The 20375-nt window shown below is 39.7% G+C and overlaps 1 protein-coding gene across 1 annotated transcript in view; it reads left to right on the top strand.

Annotated features, from left to right (window-relative positions):
* TET2 (tet methylcytosine dioxygenase 2) overlaps positions 1-18754 on the top strand; it is a 71088-nt gene extending 52334 nt beyond the window's left edge. The window contains exons 3-10 of the mRNA XM_059471150.1: positions 268-358; positions 3807-3900; positions 5011-5219; positions 6033-6183; positions 8353-8442; positions 10933-11070; positions 12420-12780; positions 14028-18754. Of these exons, the coding sequence (XP_059327133.1) occupies positions 268-358; positions 3807-3900; positions 5011-5219; positions 6033-6183; positions 8353-8442; positions 10933-11070; positions 12420-12780; positions 14028-15445 (2552 nt within the window). The 3' untranslated portion in view covers positions 15446-18754. The remainder of the gene's footprint in view (positions 1-267; positions 359-3806; positions 3901-5010; positions 5220-6032; positions 6184-8352; positions 8443-10932; positions 11071-12419; positions 12781-14027) is intronic.
* Positions 18755-20375: the final 1621 nt, after the last annotated feature.

Genomic DNA, 20375 nt, shown 5'->3' with positions numbered 1-20375 from the left:
TTTGAACGTCAGTGTAGAGCCTGAGGTGTGGAATAAGTGTTTGTGCTAGGGAAAAGCACAAAGTCCCCCATTCACAGCTGTTTGCAGGATTGGCCGTTGCTTTGCATGTTTAGTACAAACTGTGTGGGCAAATACCTGAGACATAAGTGTTTGAAAACTGACCCCAGCCCATGCAGCAGTCTTCTAACAAGCTAGAGGTAAGTTTTGTGACATTGTACATGAAAGAACTAAGCTTCAAAGTAATAACCTTTATTTTGTTTTAAACAGAGCAAATTATTGAAAAAGATGAAGGTCCCTTCTATACCCATCTAGGAGCCGGTCCTAATGTGGCAGCTATTAGAGAAATCATGGAAGAAAGGTAATTAGTGCAAAGGCACAGAGCAGATTAACTTTTATCCTTTTGTGGATGTCAGAATTTTTCCAGCTTTTGCACATAAAGAAATAAACAACTGCAAATCAAGTAATTACTTGTAGGCTCAGCTACTCCAGCGTTGCCAACATTACGCACCCTGCTATTCAGCAGAGAGTCACAATATTTGACAGGGCTAACAGCCTGCTGGCTGGCACGGGCTGGGCCCTGGCACACAAATGCCAGCAAACCCAAGCCGGAACAAGTTCTCCCCAGCCTGCCAAGCAAGGCGGCTGGCAGGGGCTGCAAAGGCAGGCATGGAGCTGGTGCTCCCTCCGGCTAGGAGAATGCCAGCAGAGAAGGAGGATGAAGAGCAGAATACCAAATTTCAGCATGTTTCCCCTCACAAAATTACTAAATGTTTAGATCTCATTCATTCATGTCCAGAGGAGTGCCACCAAATTGCTGGATGGGATTTCAGCCCAAGAATCGATAAGCAGTGTTGTGAGAAAACATTCCCCTGCCTTGGAGTATTGCACAAACCCAGTCTTATCTTGATTATGGACAATCCCCTCTTATCATGTTGCATCATGTGGTGTATTTATTACATCAATGCTAACCAAACCAGGAATTTTTAAAGGCACAGAAAAGATATGATATGTGCTGTTTAAAAAGATGAGTAAGCACAAACCCCACCAGCCTACCTAAGATACACAAATTAAAAGCTGTCACAAAAGTGACTTCTGCACTGTGAATTCTGCATTACTTGTAGCCAATAATGACCAGCTTTTTAGAGGTATCTGAGAATTCAGTTCCCCCCTGAAGAAAGAGGCAAAAGAAAAACTATTCAGTTAAGTCAGAGACAGATGGGAATTTGATTTGTTGGTACCTTAAAAATCTGGACTCCAGAATAGCAGTGAAGCTCCAGTTAGTTTCAGCTGGAGCTTCAAACAAGCAAGTGGGCATTATTGCAGTGCTGGGTCTGAGCTAAGGAGCACCATTTCTTAGCAAGGTCTGTTAGCTTGTGTTCATCGCTGCACGACTATGGGGCACTTGTAGCCTATTAAATCCTTCAGATTAAAACCTAAAGTGTTTTCTCTTTCTTAGCACCTCTTTCCCTGTGACTCTTCTGGCTACTGGTTTGCCCCAGTAATTTTCAGCTTGGGAGCAGCTTGAGTGTATACCAACTACATAAATCAGCTTCATTCTGGGAAGGAAGTGAATACTGATTCTCCGAAGAAATTCTTTACCATCTGTTATCTCCAGAGCTCTCACAACTGGTTCTTTAGTATTTACAAATAAAAGAAGAAAGTGATTCATGTTGTAATGTCAATTAGAGAGATGACATTTTTTCTGTTTTTTGACATTGGAAAGTAATTTTTCACTCTTAATATTGACCTTACCTTTTTTCTTTTTTAATTTAATTTAATTTCATGTTGGTAGAAGGAAATTAGGAGATACCATAGCCAAAGTGCAACTAATCAGCCAGGTTCAGCAGAGTATAGCAGCAGCCAATTGAGCAATGGCTAGTGTTCAACTGTACGGTATGAACTACGAAATTCTCTGACTGAAGAACTCCAGAACTCATTAGTTAATTTTGTATTCCTAAGTAAAAAAAACCCCAAACCCTTCATTATAAAGATACTCTCAAGCAGATACGTTCAGTTGGTGACATTAATCACAACTCAAGCACTTTTAACCTGACTTGCCATGCATATGGATTGACTGGTAAGGTATCAGCACTGCTAAAGAAGCTAGGATTTGGATTTAGACTTACAATTAATATTTTAGCTATGCCAAAACTAATTTCTTGCAGAATCCATAGCAGATACAGACATTTTACCTCTTCCTTCTTCCAATTCCTACTTTTGCTCAGTGAGATTTGCTCTAGTTTTAAAGCCAATCAGCTTTGGCCTGAAAGCAAGCATGACAAACATCAGGCACTAATTCCTTTCTGACAGTTGAAAAAACTTGGGAGGAAGTCCATTTAATTTCCAGTGTGTAATGGCCAACATATTTCTACAGAGGTATCCACACAATTGTCCTGCAACCAGATTAGAAAACTGATAGAAAATATTAAGATTTAAAAATGTTTTTTTTTTTAATGTTGTTAATTAAAGAAAAAAATAAATACTATTATCCAAGCCTAAGCAGGAAAAAGTGACCTAACAGTTGCCTGCAGAACATGTGTAGTACAACTTCATTTTGTTTGTATAATTTCCTGTGCCACTGAAACTTCACTATGAGATCACATCTAAAAATAAGCATTTTTCATTTCCTTTACAGGACAAAAGTTTAAATACAGATACTGGCCCTTAAATATATCACCAAGATTTTAGTGCCAAAATAAGAGGAAAAAGGGTCAAAAGTCCTTAAGGAATCAATAAATGGCTGCATTAACAGGAATATACCTTGATTACTCTGCTGGTAAAGGCAAGGAATAAGGAGACTGATTTAGACAGTCCCCACACTTGGCTATTACAAGTTAACAGCAGTGAGAGTGGCAGAATTCCAGAAATGGTGATGGAAGTGCAGTTTGCCCAGTGCCCAAGGAGCAGCCAAGTGGCTAGGGTGGCTCAGTCTGTAACACTGAGGCCACTGTGTGCTCCTGGGCTCAGCAGGTAGGCAATCCCAGAGAAATGCCTGGAACTGGCTCAACACATCCAGCACTTTTTTTATTGAGTCAAAATATCCTTCACATGGCATTTGCCACATATCTCCACCTGGAAAGTGGATCCTCTTTGCTCTGGCAACAGCACTGCTTGAATATGGAGCTAGATCCTGCCTTGAGAGTGTAATCCCCTTGTTTGAACACTTCAGCAAGAGCTGAGCTTGCCCACCTTGGCTGCAAATAGGCACACAAATAGTGTTATTTGAGGCACCTTGTGATCCTGTCTGGAGTACAGAAGTCGAGTAGAAGTAAATAAGTAACAATTTATGAGAGGATTATAAGGTTAAAAAAATAGATATGGAGCAAATTAATCCTGACTTAACTGAGTCACACTAAGCCAGAAACAAGCACAAAAAATTAATAAAGTGACTGTTACATTCCAGCTGTTCCCTGACAATTTAATTATGCGCATTTCACAGAAATAACTTCAATCCAGAAATTAAAATAAAAATATAAAATTCTTCACCAAAATAAGGAGACTTCTTTTTTTAAAAAAATCAATTTTTAAAATGTCATCTATAACAAATGCTCTAAAGAAATGTCTAAAATATTTGGTAATAATAATGTGATACTGATAATCTGGGATGTATTAAAGACATTTGCCTTTCTTAATGTATCATTCCACCACTGTAATAAAATCATTAAGACAAACCCATTGCACATCTTTCCCTGTAATTCATAGTGCTTATTTTTCTAAGATAAGACTGGCAAATGTGCTCCATCTTTTCAGTGTTCACACAGAACTACATGAATCTGCTTACTGTATATGTTTTTGTTTTGTTTAAGATTTGGACAGAAGGGTAAAGCTATAAGGATTGAAAGGGTTGTCTACACTGGGAAAGAAGGCAAAAGTTCACAAGGATGTCCAATTGCTAAATGGGTAAGTGATGTAAACAAATTCATGTAGTTTGGTATGATGGTTCATGTGGCTGACAGCAGTGACGTGTCCCGTTAATTGACATTAGGAAACTTCAAATAGCTCAGCAGCAGCAGTGATATGGGGTGCCTGTAGCCTGCTGCCACCCTTCTCTCACTCCATTGACTTGTTGCATGGAGAATAGCAAGAATAACATTTAATTCAAAGGTATGAAAACCTAAGAAAAAGAGCATGTTTGCTTAAAGTTTTGCACCACCTGACATTTTCACTGCTGTTTAATTTTAGCCTACAAATAAGTCCAGTAAGTGTACCACTGTTTTGTCTTTAAAACCACCTCCCAGCTTGAGAGAGGTGTTAGGACATCCTCTCAGCAAACACTGTTGTACTTTGGAACAAATTACTGAGTGGTTGGGATTGCTGGGGAAAGATAGCATGAGGAAAAACGAATGCATTATAGTTTTTATGCATGCCAGACTGCACCCTTTTTAGGAAAAGCTTCTCAGTGCTTATGCTACTGGAAGGACACTTTTATTTGAAAAACATCTACTGCTTTCCTCTCAACACTGTAATATTTGTATATAATAAGAGGAGGTCACAAAGCTGTGAGGCTGGTTATGAGTATAGCTGGTTAAGTTTGGAAGGGAAGGGGAGAGAGCTCCCTTGTCCAGTTATTTAGTCCCTTCCTTACTGCCTGCCTTTGCCTGCATGCTTCGTGCCCTAAGACAGGTGTCCACTACCCAGCTCTGTGCAGGGAGACACCTCACTGCTCACTTCCTTGTGCTCACCAATCAATCTGGGCCACACTCCTAACACAGATTCAGGAGAGGAATCCTGCTTTTACAAAGCTGGTTTCCACCACCACAGCTTTCCATGCCATCAGTCACCCTCTTAGAGACAGCTTCATTAAACACAAAGAGTGTTCAACAAAGAGTAGCCCTGCCATATCACAGTGAGAAAAACAGACTGAACTGCCAGAAGCAAAGAGGAGGATACAAGCAGAAGTAAGCTCCCCAGACACACAGTAATGCTGAGGCTTCCCTCTCTCTTGCTCTTCACATTAAGAATGGCATTGTTTGTGTTGGGGCTCTGGGGTGTGTGTTGCTGTACATGCAGGTAGTCCGCAGAAGCAGTCAGGAGGAGAAGCTGCTGTGCCTGGTGCGTGAGCGAGCGGGACACACGTGTGAGACGGCCGTCATCGTCATTCTCATCCTGGTCTGGGAGGGGATCCCGACCAGCCTGGCCGACAGGCTCTACTCGGAGCTCACCGACACCCTGCGCAAGTACGGCACGCTCACCAACCGGCGCTGCGCCCTCAACGAGGAGTAAGTGCAGCAGGGCTGTGCTCACCAAACCTGCAGCTCCATCTTCAGACCCAGCTCCTCTACTCATGCTGTTACCCTGAAACATCTACCTTCCCAGCTGTTTCATGCGGTTTGGAAACCCACAAACTTTGTAGGAAACCCAAAGTAAACACTCTTATAAATAGGGAGAAACATTTTCTCAGAGTTGTGAAGCATCTCAATATATTTAAAAGAAGATATCTCTTCTTAGCAGGAGCCAGGATAGCTGATACCTCAACATTGAAATAAAAGCTGGGTGCACTAAAGCATACTTGTGTAAGCTGACACAGACCAGCCTGAATTTAAAGAAATTGCACTGTATGTCTTTCCCATGCCTTTCTGAGAGACAAGAACATTTAGACCAAAATTACCACAGCTATCACTGTATGTTACTTTGGCTTCATGGGTAGAGTCATATTTCAGGCAATATTGCTTAGCCCCTGACAGAGGGCTCCCACATTCCTGCAGGGCTGTCAGCACAAGGCCATGAGGCACTATGAATATCGGTACCTAACAAGGCACCACATAAACATACCCTCACCCAAGCAAAGCCATGTTTCTTACACAAGTGTAGAACCCCCAAAGACCCTGCTTTGTACCCAGGAAATTATTCACTCTGATAAATTCTTCTGTTATGATGTATATGTCTCCCTCTTGCAATTCTACATTATTTACTGCTGGGAGATTATCCACGCTGCTGATTCCCTGGAGCACTGGCAGAACACTGATGGCCACTGCCAGAGCACCACAGGGGGACCTGCCTGCTGCTAACAGCTGTGTTCTCTTATCTTTTAGACGGACTTGTGCATGCCAAGGGCTGGACCCTGAAACTTGTGGTGCTTCATTTTCCTTTGGTTGCTCCTGGAGCATGTACTACAATGGTTGTAAGTTTGCCAGAAGCAAGATTCCAAGAAAGTTTAAGCTGATGGGGGATGACCCAAAAGAGGTTGGTATCCATTTCTGAAATTAGCTTCATTTGCAAAGAAATGTTTTCTGTTGCTCTGTAAATAGAGATACAGTACAAGAGAGCAGGGCCCGAGGCCTCCCTGAGTGCTGTACATGTAGGGTAATTAAATAACTGCCAGTCAAAACCAATTGATTCCAGTCACTGAGCCAGCTGAATTGACTGTCCAAATTCCGACAGCTGGTAAAAGCCCTGAGACTTGAAACCATGTTTGCAGGCTTTCACAATTAGAGGAGAAGGCATGGCCTGAATAATTCTGGCTGTATTAGGCCTGCAACTGAGCATTCCCCAGTGGGACAATGGAATGGTTACCAGCTAATGGCACATAACACTGCAACTGGGAACCAGAGCAGACTGGTTCAATGGAGACAAACATGATGAAACTCTGAGATGACAATAGGAAGAAGAGGATAGGAAGACTCATTCTACATACAGTCCTGCCCCACTGAATGTTTCCAGACCGGGCTCTGTGTTACAACAAACTGGTGAATGTTTAAAACGAGCCAGAGTAATAAACATTGACCTTAGCCTGGACACAAGATACCCTGAAGCTATGACTGCAGTGACTCCTGGACACCTCCAGCAAGTCATGTGAAGCTCCAGTGGCCCAGTCTGCTTTCTGGCAAGGATGTGCCAATTTAGTCCCTTGCTTGTGCTCTGGCATGCTAGTTTCACTGTATTCTGATGTCTTACACAAACCCAAGCATTACTCTCTCATAATCAGAGAGACAGATAATTCCACATCCTACAGCCTGTGCTGAAAAGAGTGCACTGTCAGAATACCATCATAACTAACATACAGGTTTTCCTGCCCACTGCTCTTCTACAGCACCAAGAACTACAGAATAGCTCTCCTCCATACATGCTGTGGCACAAAGCCTTCTTTATCACAGTCTGCAATCCTAAACTACCTACATTTCTAAGATGATACCTGGCCAGAGCACACCAGGGCACTCTTCCAACTTGCATACTTGAATTTACTTCCTAGGAAAGCCAGATTTATGCAGGAAAGGGGGCTTTACCCTCCAGTCCTGGTCCCAAAGTTAGGGGCAGCCAAAGCATGCATCCAGACCAGAGACTGGGTTCCATAGCACAGACACCGTTTACAGGCAGCACAAACAGAATCTTCACCAATAAAATCTAGAAAATTCACTAACAAATGCTAACCTACAGGCCATACAAAAGCTCCACATTCTGGCAGCAGGCACGAGGTCACAGCAAGATATTTTTTGACAATTTAATATCAAACCAAACTAGGACATGCAGGGAATAGTACTAGGATAGTAGGGAATGCAAACTTTCAACACACCAAATGCATTCCTCTCTGAAACCTGTTTTTTCCCAGCTCTTCAAATCTTCCTTCAACACAAAAACTCCTAAAAACAAATATGCCATTCCAGTATGCCACCATTCTGTATGCATTTAAAATTAAAGATATGATAAACCTCATACAAGTGAGGTTTTGAATTTGGGATTCTCATCCTTATATGATGGTAAACAACTCTGGAGTATGTTTTAGATTTTTTTTTTTATTGCTTTATTTTGACAGTGTGCAATTCAGAGAAAAAAGGAAGTGTGGTCATTCCCACCTTCATATCACCAATTACTAGACACATCCATTCATTGCCTAAGGATTGGAAGATTTTTGAAGGCTGCAATATTCAAATACTTTGAAATTTCTGCATATAAAAATATTTCAGTATGTCAAAGTGTTGTCATCGCAATGTGCAAACCCCTTAAATTAGCCATATTTATTTGGATCATTCTGATGTTATTTCTCTCAAGCTTTCTGAAGAGTATTATTTTTCCACAACGCCAAAAAGGAAAATAATGAGGATTATCACACTTAGATCTAAAACATATCCATGTTGAAGAATGCGATTTTTCTTAATATAAAACAAATTAGGGGTATAGTATATGGTGTTCTACTGCAAGTTTTCCACTACACTGCTATAACTGCTCTATTCCTTTAAAGGCCTTAGAACAAAGAAATTAAAAGGAGATTCACAACAGTCACTGTCTAAACACCAGTGATACTGGTTCATGCCTTTACACAACAGTCCTTACACACAATTGTGTAAAGACCCCAACTTGTTGGATCCCAGATGTGCAGTATGGAAGTGTCATTGAACCCTGTTTCATCTCTAACAGGAAGAAAAACTAGAATCCCATTTGCAGAATCTGTCAACCCTGATGGCACCTACCTACAAGAAGCTTGCACCTGATGCATATAACAACCAGGTATGATGGGGGAAAAAAGGAATATGAGCAGTCATGGAAATAACCTGGTTTTTAACATACTTCCCAATGCTTCAGCCTTGCACCAAACCATCACATACATTTTGTGCTAACATTTCTTTGATATCAGCATGAAGACAAATAGAAATGAACAATGTCACTTTAAATGCTCTCACAAGTAAAACTAGCAGGATTTGGTCCACTACATAGAATTAACCTTTTCAGCTACATCAACACGATAAAATTATTTCACTCTTCAGCTCCAAAATATAAATTTCTTGATTTAGCACGAATTCCCTTCCAAACCAACAAAGCTGCTGCGTATATGGCATGAAATTGGCAACAGCTTGTACTCAAGTCCTGAAGCCACAGTTTCAGTTCTGCTCTCTCAAGCAGCAGATGAATTTAGTTTTCACCAAAACACCCTTTATAAACATGCTTTTAAAGTGAAGTTCTATATTTTAATACACTCAGTCCTGTGTACGGACTCAAGTGCCTGCACCAGCCTTCTTGCACGAAGGGATCTGTTCTCAGACAGGTTCAGAGCTCGGAGGAGTTTCCCACTGAGGCTGTGTCTCATCTACATTTCATTACAAAATATCTTTCAGATAGTTACACCAAAATTTGACAGCACACCACTTGCAAACATGTAACTGTTGACCTTGTTTTCGTTGCTCAGGTTTACCACTGTTAGGAACATTCACAGAACTTGAGTCCCCAAACTTTCAGCATCTACCGCAAACTGTGACATCACCCTGCTTTCCTATTGACAGCATGGTACAACCAGTACAAGACAGATTCTCAGCTTTAACAGAAACAGTCAATTAACAAAAAACTGTCCATTATTATCTGCTGTAAAATTCACTCCTTTACTGTGTACTTAGTAGCAGCTAGACAAGGTAAACAGACAGTGCAGACTTACCCAGTTTCACTTACCTGATCTGATAATGTTTGGAGACTCATTATGGAGAAAACTGTGGCTATGTGCCCACTAGCTGTGATTATCTGTCCAAATATCTGGGAGACATTCTGCAAGAGAAAATAAGAAGAGAAAGAAAAGAAAAATGAGGTGGTGAACAATAAATTGTTTCTTTGCTTGGGCTGCTTTTCTTTTCCCACAAAAATTCACTTAAGAACTTCTCTCCAAGTAAGCTGTGGTGCTGCCCAACATTTGTTGAAAATACATGCTTTTACAAGTTTCAATTTTTACCTTATGTAATAAGGCATGTGTATAGCTTGGCTTATTTCAGGAGTTTCATGTAGACTTTGTATTTGTGGGGAAACTGTACTTGAGCTACTGCCAGTGGCTTTAAAGGGAGATGACTGAGTTCTAATTTGTATGATATTGTAAAAGGTTCTAAAACCAAAAAAAAGCACTAAAACCACATTTCAAATGCCCAGATTTATTCTAATCCAAATCTGGACCACTTCTGGATTACAACCAGAAGTGGAAAAGGACTGTTTCCCAACTGGACCAAACAGAACATTTCGGAGAGCAGCTAAACCCATATAGTTTGATCAGACAATTATAGTCTGGCTAACATTTCAGACTGCTCACATTTAATTCCAAAGAAGTTTACACAGTTTTCAAGGTTTTTTTCTGGTCTTGTTTTCAGATTCCAGGGAAGTAAATAATCCAGATTTGAAAAATAAATGTCTGTGAGCAAACTAGACATATTTTTAGTGATTTTGAATGAAGACTTGGCAAAGCATCTAATTTGACTTTAACTTAAAAAGGGATCCATTAAGTTCCATTAAGTGTAGATGTTCCATGCATTCACTTGAAAGGCTCAGGAATTTCAGAAAAGCATTTTATAAATGTGGTTTCATTTTTAATTTTTGAAATAAAAAATGAAACCATCATTTTTCTAAGGCTTTATCTTCCATTACAAAATCCTTTCTTTTTGTGTAAGGTGTGTTAATGCATTTTTGAGTTCTTTGTAAAGCTCCTTAATAATGACTGCATGGGTACAAAGAACTGTCTTGACTGAATTCTCTCTCTTTTCAGTCAGGGTGGTTTAGATTTGTACTTAAGCTAATGAAATACATGTTTAGCATGCCAAAATATTACAAATCAAAAAGCAAATTATTATTTTTCATTAAATCATTCTGGAGTCAGTTTTGTAAAGCCATTTTCCCTTAATAGCTTGGTATACTTCCAGTCTACACAAACATATCACTCTCAGAGTGCCAGTCACGAAAACCATGCACTGCATTTGTCATGTAAAAACACCAACCCCTGGCAGAGTAATACACAAAGAAAAGTATTAGTGACTAATTTCACCATCGTGCCAGAGACTGAAGGTACTAGGGAACAAAGCAGCAAGGAAAGAAGCATGGATACAAACCAGCCATCTAATTGCTGTAGTTTATTTGCTTTCAAGATGTGTTTGTTGTCACCTCCAAGGCATGAGGGAGACTTGCCCTTTGTCACAGCAGAGCATTCCTTGTGCCCTCGTGGAGCACGCAGTGAACCCTGTCCTGTCTCTGCAGATCGAGTACGAACACAGAGCCCCCGAGTGCCGCCTGGGGCTGAAGGAAGGTCGCCCATTCTCTGGGGTCACTGCCTGCCTCGACTTCTGTGCTCATGCTCACAGAGACTTGCACAATATGCAAAACGGGAGTACTCTGGTAAGTCTGGGATGTGTAGCAGCCTCCTCTCTCCAGCACTCAGCTCCTGGCTTTCATTCATTATCTCCTCTCTGTTTAAATTTATACTGCATAATGCAGATCAGTAAAAAAAAAAAAAAAAAAACCATTAGGCAGTAACTGAGCTAAGTTACTACCCCCTACACATTTTTCTTTCAAATGAATGAGACTTATAGTATATTAAAGAAAAGTTTAACACAGACCTGGTAGAAGAGAAACTGTGGAGACAATGGAAAGAAGGTCCCAGCAGCACTGAAATGCTTGTTTCAGTGTTCCTGGCACAAAACAGTTCCTATTTATCCTCCTGAAATCCTTCTTTTTCTAACAACTTTGGATTATATCTTCTAATAAAATAAAAGTAGAAACAAATAACTTCTTTCTGAGAGAGAGTTTTGGAAAATTTGGATTTTATTCCTGCTTTGGATGAGCAGAAAGTCTGCTAGTCCATGTACCCTTGACTCTCCTCAGTTCTGATTTCTAGTAGGTACAGCAGAAGTTCTGCAGAAGATACTAGAAAAGCAAGTTAGTTTTGAATGTGCATTGGATTATTTCTGTAATAAAACAGTGGGGCCAAACATAGGAAAGAATACTCTTAAGGCTGTAATTAGAAGCAGCTCCCTATATTCACAGTGCAGCTCTTATTATGACCAATGAGAGTATCTGCCTTTTTAACTCAAACTGAATTTTTCCTGTTTCCAGGGTCTGACTTAACTCAAAAGTTAATCACCCCTAATGTACATTTCCAGCTGAGCTTTCTCTGCAAAGCTGGGACAATTATTTTGCTGCAGAATACATCCCTATCAGCATCTTTTTCCACAAAGATCCTCCCAATACCTGTTCTAGCTAGAACTAATACAACAGGCTCGCTGCAGTAACTCCCCTAAATCTTGTTATTAACATTACAGTTGCACTGTGAAGGGGCTGTGAAGTACAACACCAGTGTGCTATATTGCACATTCTCTCTAATAGGTAGCTACCTCGTGTATTGTAGTGAAAGAATCTTCAGGTGAGTACCAAGTTCCAGATTCCACTGCTTTAGCTCTCTAGCCATGGTACAATGGATCACAGAGTTTTATTTCACATGAGGTTTCTCCCTAACTCTACTGTTAATTTAAGCACAAGTAAAAAAAATAGATATCTATACACCTTCTGTTTCTTTTAACACTGTCCAACAAAGTAATGGAAGAAATTACATTTGCAGGCTTGTTGTGATATGCAAAAATTGCACAGAAATTTACAGTTTACAAAGAGATTGCCAGATGCCAGCGCTGACAGTGTCAGGGCACAATGCAGAGGTAGAGTTTCAGATCTCTAATACACTTTCCTAACAGGTTTGCACACTGACTAGAGAAGACAATCGTGAAATTGGCCAAACACCAGAAGATGAACAGCTCCATGTGCTCCCGTTATACAAAGTCTCTGATGTGGATGAGTTTGGAAGCACTGAGGGCCAGGAGGAGAAGAAGAGGAATGGCAGCATCCAGGTCCTCACGTCCTTTCGACGAAAAGTACGGATGTTAGCAGAGCCCGTGAAGACCTGTCGGCAAAGGAAGCTGGAAGCAAAGAAAGCAGCTGCAGAAAAGCTTGCCTCCTTGGAGAATGGGTCTAGCAAAGCTGAGAGAGAGAAGTCTGCTGCAGCACGCAACAAGCAAGGCACCTCTGAAGCAGCGGGTCATGCAAAGCAGCTGGCAGGTAAACACAGGAATCTGAGTGGGGTCAGCAGTGGTAAGCATCCTACAAACCAGGGCCAGTTATAATCAGCCTCAAGAAAACCATTATTTTCAGCCCAAGAATGTAATGAAGTAAAAAGGCAAGAGATTTCTTGAAAGCGAATATCAACATTATATAAATACTAGAGTGCCAAATGTGGTATAACTCCAGAGAAGAAAAAATATTAAAAAAAGTTGCAATGAGAAATCCTTTACTGTTGGATAATTAACACTTGTAGAAATCTAGAAACAAACTCTGCTTGCCATCCAGCATATTGTAAAGTTATGTTTAAAGGATTAGTAGAGCTAGAAGCCATGAAGAGAAGTTGTGGTGTTGCTGCCAAAGAATGACTTACACATCACTCAATGTCTGCCACTGTTACAGAGCACCTCCTGATTTCAGGAGATACAAACATAACCTCTTTACCACTATTTATACTCTCTGCCTCAAGACCAAAAGCAAAGCAGGCTTTCCACAGTGGAGTAAGAGTTTATGGCAGTTCTCAGCAGCAGATTTGACAGTCCTGAGCAAAGGAGTTATCAGACCTATTTTATTGTTGCAGCAGTTTTCGTAGAGAGGAAAAAAGTGATACATCTAGGGCCACCCAGAAGGTCACTGAAATACCTATGAATAGAAGTCAGCTGTCCCATGACCCAGGCAAGGGTTGTGACCATTAAATGATGCCATTGCACTTTAATGAATGTTATTTTTGCTCTCATGTCTTCAGTTAATCTCACTTATTACTGCGCTGCTCTGTCTACCAGTGAATGTTGGTTTTAACATACTGCTAGGGACATTTCCTGGAGTCAGTTCTATTCATGTAGATGAGAAGAATTATTTATTCTTGGGGAAAAGAAAGTCACTTTGTGCACGGCTGTTTGGGAGCACTTTGATGATCCATTTCATGGGCTACTTAAAAGACAATTCAACTCTTTAGATTTTGTGCATGTGACTCTGAACAGACTGCACTGTCCTCTTTTCCCCACTGCCACTAGCATCTGATCTTGTTGGACACATGCCAAAAAGGAAGAGTAGCCTTAGTATTTATTCAGCTTCTTAAAGGATGGTGTTTGAGATATGAGAAAGGGAGCGTCTGTTAATGAATCTACTTTTCTTAGAAATTTCATATGAAGTATGTAATTTGTTGGGTGGTTGGTTGGTTTGGGGCCTTTTTTTAAAAAGCCTGTTTGTTGTGTGGTTGTTTTTTTTTTTCCTTTTTACATCTACAGATCTTTTACGTCTTTCAGGACCAGCCACACAACAACAGCAGCAGCAGCAGCAGCAACATCCACAGCGCTCTCTCCCTAACAACCCTCAATCAAATCCCATTAACTCTTACTCGGGTTCAGGTTCTGCAAATCTCTATGGAAGGTTGCCTAATCCAGCCAATGTTTATCCAAACTCTTCGTACACTTCAGATCCATATGGAGGGTCCAATCCTGTGAACCTCTATCCAACCTCATCACAGTCTGCGGGGTCTTATTTGAATTCTTCCAGTCCCATGAACCCTTATTCAGGATCTTTAAGTCAAAATAACCAATATCCCCCCTACCAATGCAATGGAAACATAGCTATGGACAACTGCCCCTCTTACTTGGGCTCCTACTCCTCCCAGCATCAGCACATGGACTTGTATAGTTGCCAGAGCCAAGACCATATGTCTAAACTAAGTCTACCACCCATTCGAACATTATACCAGCATAGGTTTGGGAATAACCAGAGTTTTGGTCCCAAGTACTTGAATTATGGAAACCAAAATATGCAGATAGACTCCTTCAGTAATTGCACCATAAGACCAAATTTACACCACGTAGGGTCATTTTCCCCTTACTCAACCCATGAGGCCAATGGCCATTTTATGGAGGTTTCCTCAAGGTTAAAATCTAATCTGAGTAATCCAAGCATGGATTATGCCTCCATGAGTAAAACAGGTGAACATCATCACATGCAACCCCCTCCACATTTATCACATGACTACCATTCTGCTCCAACTATGTTTAGTAGTCCCCCTAATTCACTGCATCTCCAAAATAAGGATAATGAAATTATTTCACACGCAGTTAATGGTTTGTCTAACATGCTTCCAGGTCAAAACCATGACAGGACTACTCCCCAGGGTGGTTTAGATAAAACTGACGTGCTGAATCCAGAAAAAGCAGAGGATCCCGATGAAGTCTGGTCAGATAGTGAGCAGAACTTTCTGGATCCAGAAATTGGAGGAGTGGCAGTTGCTCCATCTCATGGGTCAATTCTCATAGAATGTGCAAAACGCGAGCTCCACGCAACGACTCCCTTAAAAAATCCCAACCGGAACCATCCCACCAGAATATCCCTTGTATTTTACCAGCACAAGAGCATGAATGAGCCAAAACATGGTCTGGCTCTGTGGGAGGCGAAGATGGCTGAGAAAGCAAGAGAGAAAGAAGAGGAATGCGAGAAGTACGGCCCAGACTACGTGCCTCAGAAATCCTACGGCAAAAAAGCCAAGCGGGAGCCCGTGGAGCCCCACGAGCCCTCTGAGCCAACGTACCTGCGCTTCATCAAGTCCCTGGCACAAAGGACACTGTCGGTCACCACGGACTCCACCGTCACCACATCTCCATATGCCTTTACACGGGTTACAGGGCCTTACAACCGATACATCTGACACCTTGGCTGGTTACCTCATTTGAAAAAACACCTTGTCGCTAGGGTAGTGGTGCTTTAGGTTTCGTGGAAGGCAAGGGTGGAGAAGAAAACAGTGTTTTTACAGAGCTCATCGGTGGAAAAAGCCTCAGCACACCAGCAAAAAGAGGTAAATCTCACTAGAGCACTTGTTTTCCACTGATTTTTAAGTGGTCACAGATGGCACGTAGGAAACAGACCAAAGCATCCTATGCAAAAAAAAATAAATTACAAACAGAAGAAGAAAATAAAAGGAAAGAAAAACAGAGAGAACACAACAAAAAAGTGTTTCACAATTTACATTGGAAAACACTGGCTCTATTACTGAAAGAGATAATCTGCAAATGGATTTTTTTTTCTTACAGTTTTTCACATCTGTGGCCACTTTTAATGTCATCAAGTTTGCATAGTCATGGAACAGGAGCAAAAACAACCCTAAAAAATAATACTGTAGTATTACAACTGCAGGAATCTTAAAATAACATCTGGTGCTGAATCTATGATGTACTGAAATACTGGAATTATGGCTTTTTAACACGCAGTTTTTACTGTAATCTTAATAGTATTTTGATTTTATTTAACAAAGTAGATAAGACAAATAGACAGCAAAACACTGAATTTGTTTGAATATTCTAAAACCATGGTGCTATCCAAGAGAATGGTGTCTTTATTTTATCAGTGAAACAGTTAATGCCTTTATAACAAAATGTCAATGATGTAGTCAAATGTTCTTCAGCAACAGGGAGGACCTTTTCATTCATGTATGTATTGAAGTTACCTGGTGTTAAAATAAGCTTACTTTTTAACATATGGGAATTACAAAGACCTCTGGATTTTGCTCATCCAGTCAAGTCCTAGAAAAGGACAATAAAATAGAGAGATATTTTTTTTTAAATAGTGTTTCAAAAGCACTTTGTCTACCTAAGCTTGGCAACTTGAACAATGCTAAGGTACTAAGACATTAAAAAAAAAAAAAAAGAAGAGTTTACTTTGATTTTAAAAATGCAAAGATAATTTTTTTAAACTAAAAAAGCTTTTAAATACTTTTGGTTTAGCCATGCATCAGCTAGTGGGCTACATATCCATTTTTAATACAGTCAGTTATGGTAAAAATGGGGCTTACTGGATATAAGGGAATACTTTAGTACACAAAACACATTTTTTTTCTGGTGCTCATCTCACACAGCTATACTGTAAACTGTTTTCTACAATTATTATGACAAGTTCATTGCTCAAATATGTACAGTTTTAAGGAAAGAATTTTATATTAACCACAGGTAATAATTAGCAGCATGCAACAGACTACACCTAGTTAGCTTGGGCTTCTGCTGTTTCTAGAGATCTGTGTGCTCCCACTATGGAATGGCAGAACTGCTTTTGTGTTGATAATTATGTACATTGTGGTGCAAGTCATTTCTCGGTGCAAGTGGCCTCTTTTCCAGAAAGACTGAGCAGACCGATGCCTACACAAGATGAATGAAACAGGGTTAGTTCTGTGCGATTCCGTTGATTCATAGAAAAAAAAATAGGCAGCTGGCTTGCTGTGGTGGTTTTAAATCATTAATTTCTATTAAAAAATTTTAAAAGCAGGAGAGTTGTATAGTAAATTAAATTGTAAACAAAACTTTTTTTAACGCAATGCTTTAGTATTTTAGTACTGTAAAAATATTAAATCTATATATATTTGGGTTTTGAGCTGAATTCACATCATGGTGCTACTCAGCCTGCTACAAATATATCATAATGTGAGCTAAAAATACATTAAAAGGTTTGAGTGATGTTCCTACTTGTCATATACCTCAACACTAGTTTGGCAATAGGATATTGAACTGAGTGTGAAAGTTTATATATTGTATACCATCTTTTTCCCCCAACAGCCTTTGAAAAAAACAAACAAAAAAAAAATTAAACAAAAAACTCTCAATACTTGATATTTTAGCAAGTATAACTTGAACTTCAACTTTTTTTTTTTTTTTTTTTGTTTCTAAAAATTCAGGGATATTTCAGCTCATGTTCTCCTATGCCAACGTGTCACCTGTGTGTATGTAAAGCTGTTGTAGGTTAAATATATTATTCTTGGGTTTTTTGTTTTGTTTCTTTTTTCAGGGATTTAATGTTTTTCTTTTGAATCCCTTTTCTTATTTTTCTTGCATATGTATTGTGTAACTAAAACTAATTTTGTAAATTTGTTAGCTCTTTTTATTGTAACAGAAGTGTTTAAGAGATTTAGAATGTTTTGACTGTTTCAAATTATTAAACAAAAAGAAAGTAGAATGCACTGAGCTGATTAAAGGGAAAAATGTAAGGCAGGGGTTTGGCAAGTGACTGTTTGCTAGAGTTGTTCAAGTCACTCTCTAAACAAGGCTTCTTGGATACTGTAATTAATAAAATATAAAAAGGTACAGTCAGTACAAGGGCTTCCCTAAACATGCAAACCTCCATGTCCCAGCTATATCTTGTGCAATATACTGTAAGATTATGTTTGGTCAAAAAAAAATTCTATACAACAGAATCACAACCTAACTCAAGTAAATCAAAGGAGGCCTTTGGGTTTAATGGTCAAATATTTATTACAGCAATTTTGGGTTTTCTCAGTCTGTGACTTTATCCACTCACTGAAACAAAAGTTTTGCCTTTTTGGGAAAAAAAAATGATGGTTCTATGTCTGATTAAGTAAATCATTATATATCTTCATCTCTTGGTGATTTTTTTTTTAATCCTATCTAATTCATGAAATCCATAGTAGATGTTTGGTTAATATGCCATGCACCGTCATTTGCCAAACTGCTGGCAGCAGGAGCGGGAAGCTTAGCTGGAGAATCAGTTTTATATTGTAAATACCTGAGCTGTAATTTTTGGTGTACAGGACCCTGCCTCAGTTGGAACGAATGACAAAGCAGACAGAGTTGCTTGTATAGGATTATCAGGTCGATTATAGCCATACTTGAAGATGCTTCTGAGAGTTGTCAACTTTACTTGAATGAATTTTTCATCTTGATTGACGCACAGCAGTATGAAGTTCACTTCTAAAGCTAGTGGTTAACTTGTGTAGGAAACTTTAGCAGTTTGACACTAAGGTAATGAACTTCTGTGTGCATTTTCTATGTTTATGTTCTACTTTTTTTTTTTACTTTAGTTTCATTCATTTTCATGAGATGTTTGGTATGTCTATAAAAAGAATCCAAGGATGGTTATAAATACTGTAAGTATTGTAATGTAATGCAGGTTATTTGAAAGCTGTTTATTATTATATCATTCCTGATAACGCTGAGATGTGGGTGTTTTTAATAAAATTTATATTTATTTAATGCACTCTAAGTCTGTCTTGCAGAAACTTGTCTTTCCTTGTCATTTTTGCCAGCTAACAACAAAGCAGGCATAACGCTCAAACAAAGTGTATCACTAGGGACCTCAAAACAGGAAACCCAGACATCACATTTATTCCTAGTTCTGCTTTGACTCTTACTTCCAACAGGCTGGGACACAGGCTGCTGAGGCCAGGCTACTGCTCCATAAAATCTGTGTTTACAGGGAAGGAGGGAGGCATTTTTATGGGCAGGAAGAGACAGTAGAGCTTCACTGCAGTTTTTCCATTGGTGTTTGTGTACACAAATGAATATGGCATATTCACTGTGCCAGTGCCTTCACTGCTCAAGTAACAGCCACAAATGCACAACTAGCAGAGGCAGGACAAGGGGGAGACTCCAAGCATTCGTTTCTTTGGGGTATTCAGCTGTACCTGGTTAAGCATTTTTCTACTTTATTTCAAATCACTCCCAAATGGTGGGAGGCTCCAACAAATAGTATTGTGCCAGGGGAGGACTAGATTGGTTGTCAGGAAAAATTTTGTCACCAAGAGAGTTGTAAGATTGGAAAAGGCTTGAGTCACCATCCCTGGAGCTACTCAAAAGACTGCACATGTGGCACCTGGGGACAGGGTTTAGTGGTGGACTTGGCAGCACAGGTTTACAGTTGGACTTAAAGACCTTAAGCAACTTTTCCAACCTAAATTATTCTGTGACCAAGAAAACCTCAAAATCATTAAAGCCAAACCCCTCAGGTATAATCTAAATCACTCACAATCTAGAGAAAAGCAGAAGCAGTAAGAAAGTGTGTCTGAATCAATACCAGGACATACATTCTTGGAGGCATCAGACAAAACCTTGTTCTCCTGGACCCTTTGTTTAACTTCAGGGGATATCAAGACTGAATTCTGAAACAGCCTATTCTGTGGGAGAAGACAGAAATTGCTCTCACCACAGTTGCAAAATGTTTCTGTGACAATAAGAAGAATTCTCAAGCTTCCTTTTTTAAGAGCCTGAGTTTGTTATCAGCACTGGTCCCCCCATCTGTTGGGTTTTTGTGGTTGAGACGACCCTTGAGGTATTAGAAAGTCTTTTTTTCCCAGCCTCACAACTGAAGAAGTTGAGATTTGTCAGTTCTGCTTTTCAAGGTTGTTTATTTTTTTCTTATCTATTACATTCTCTCTCTGACCTGCTGAGATCTGTCCAGTGGATCGGATTGTGGCACAGCGACTGCCTTTGTGGTGGTGTTAACTTTTTATACTACAAACTATGTGTACTTTATTTACAATAATTTTCCAATACCTATCACTTATGTTAGACAGTCTGTCTCTACTTTAAACCAATCAAAAAGTGTCACCATCCCAGCAGAAGATGGAGGACAAGAAGGAGAAGGACAGGACACACCAGGATTCCTCCATCTTGCTTCTAGAGCCCTCATTTTAAAACCCCAAAAGTCTATTTTTTCACCCTGTGACAAATTAACTATCATTTTACTCAAACTCTTGTGGTTTGTAAATCTTCACACAAAGTTGGTAATAGTTTCCATGGACTAAAATCAAAGGCACAGGTGTTTTTGATTCCATGCCAAGGTCCCTGAGCCCCTTGTCA

Source organism: Ammospiza nelsoni, chromosome 4 (genome assembly GCF_027579445.1).
Source record: "Ammospiza nelsoni isolate bAmmNel1 chromosome 4, bAmmNel1.pri, whole genome shotgun sequence".
NCBI classification, from domain to species: domain Eukaryota; kingdom Metazoa; phylum Chordata; class Aves; order Passeriformes; family Passerellidae; genus Ammospiza; species Ammospiza nelsoni.
This window is presented reverse-complemented; position numbering and strand designations above follow the sequence as displayed.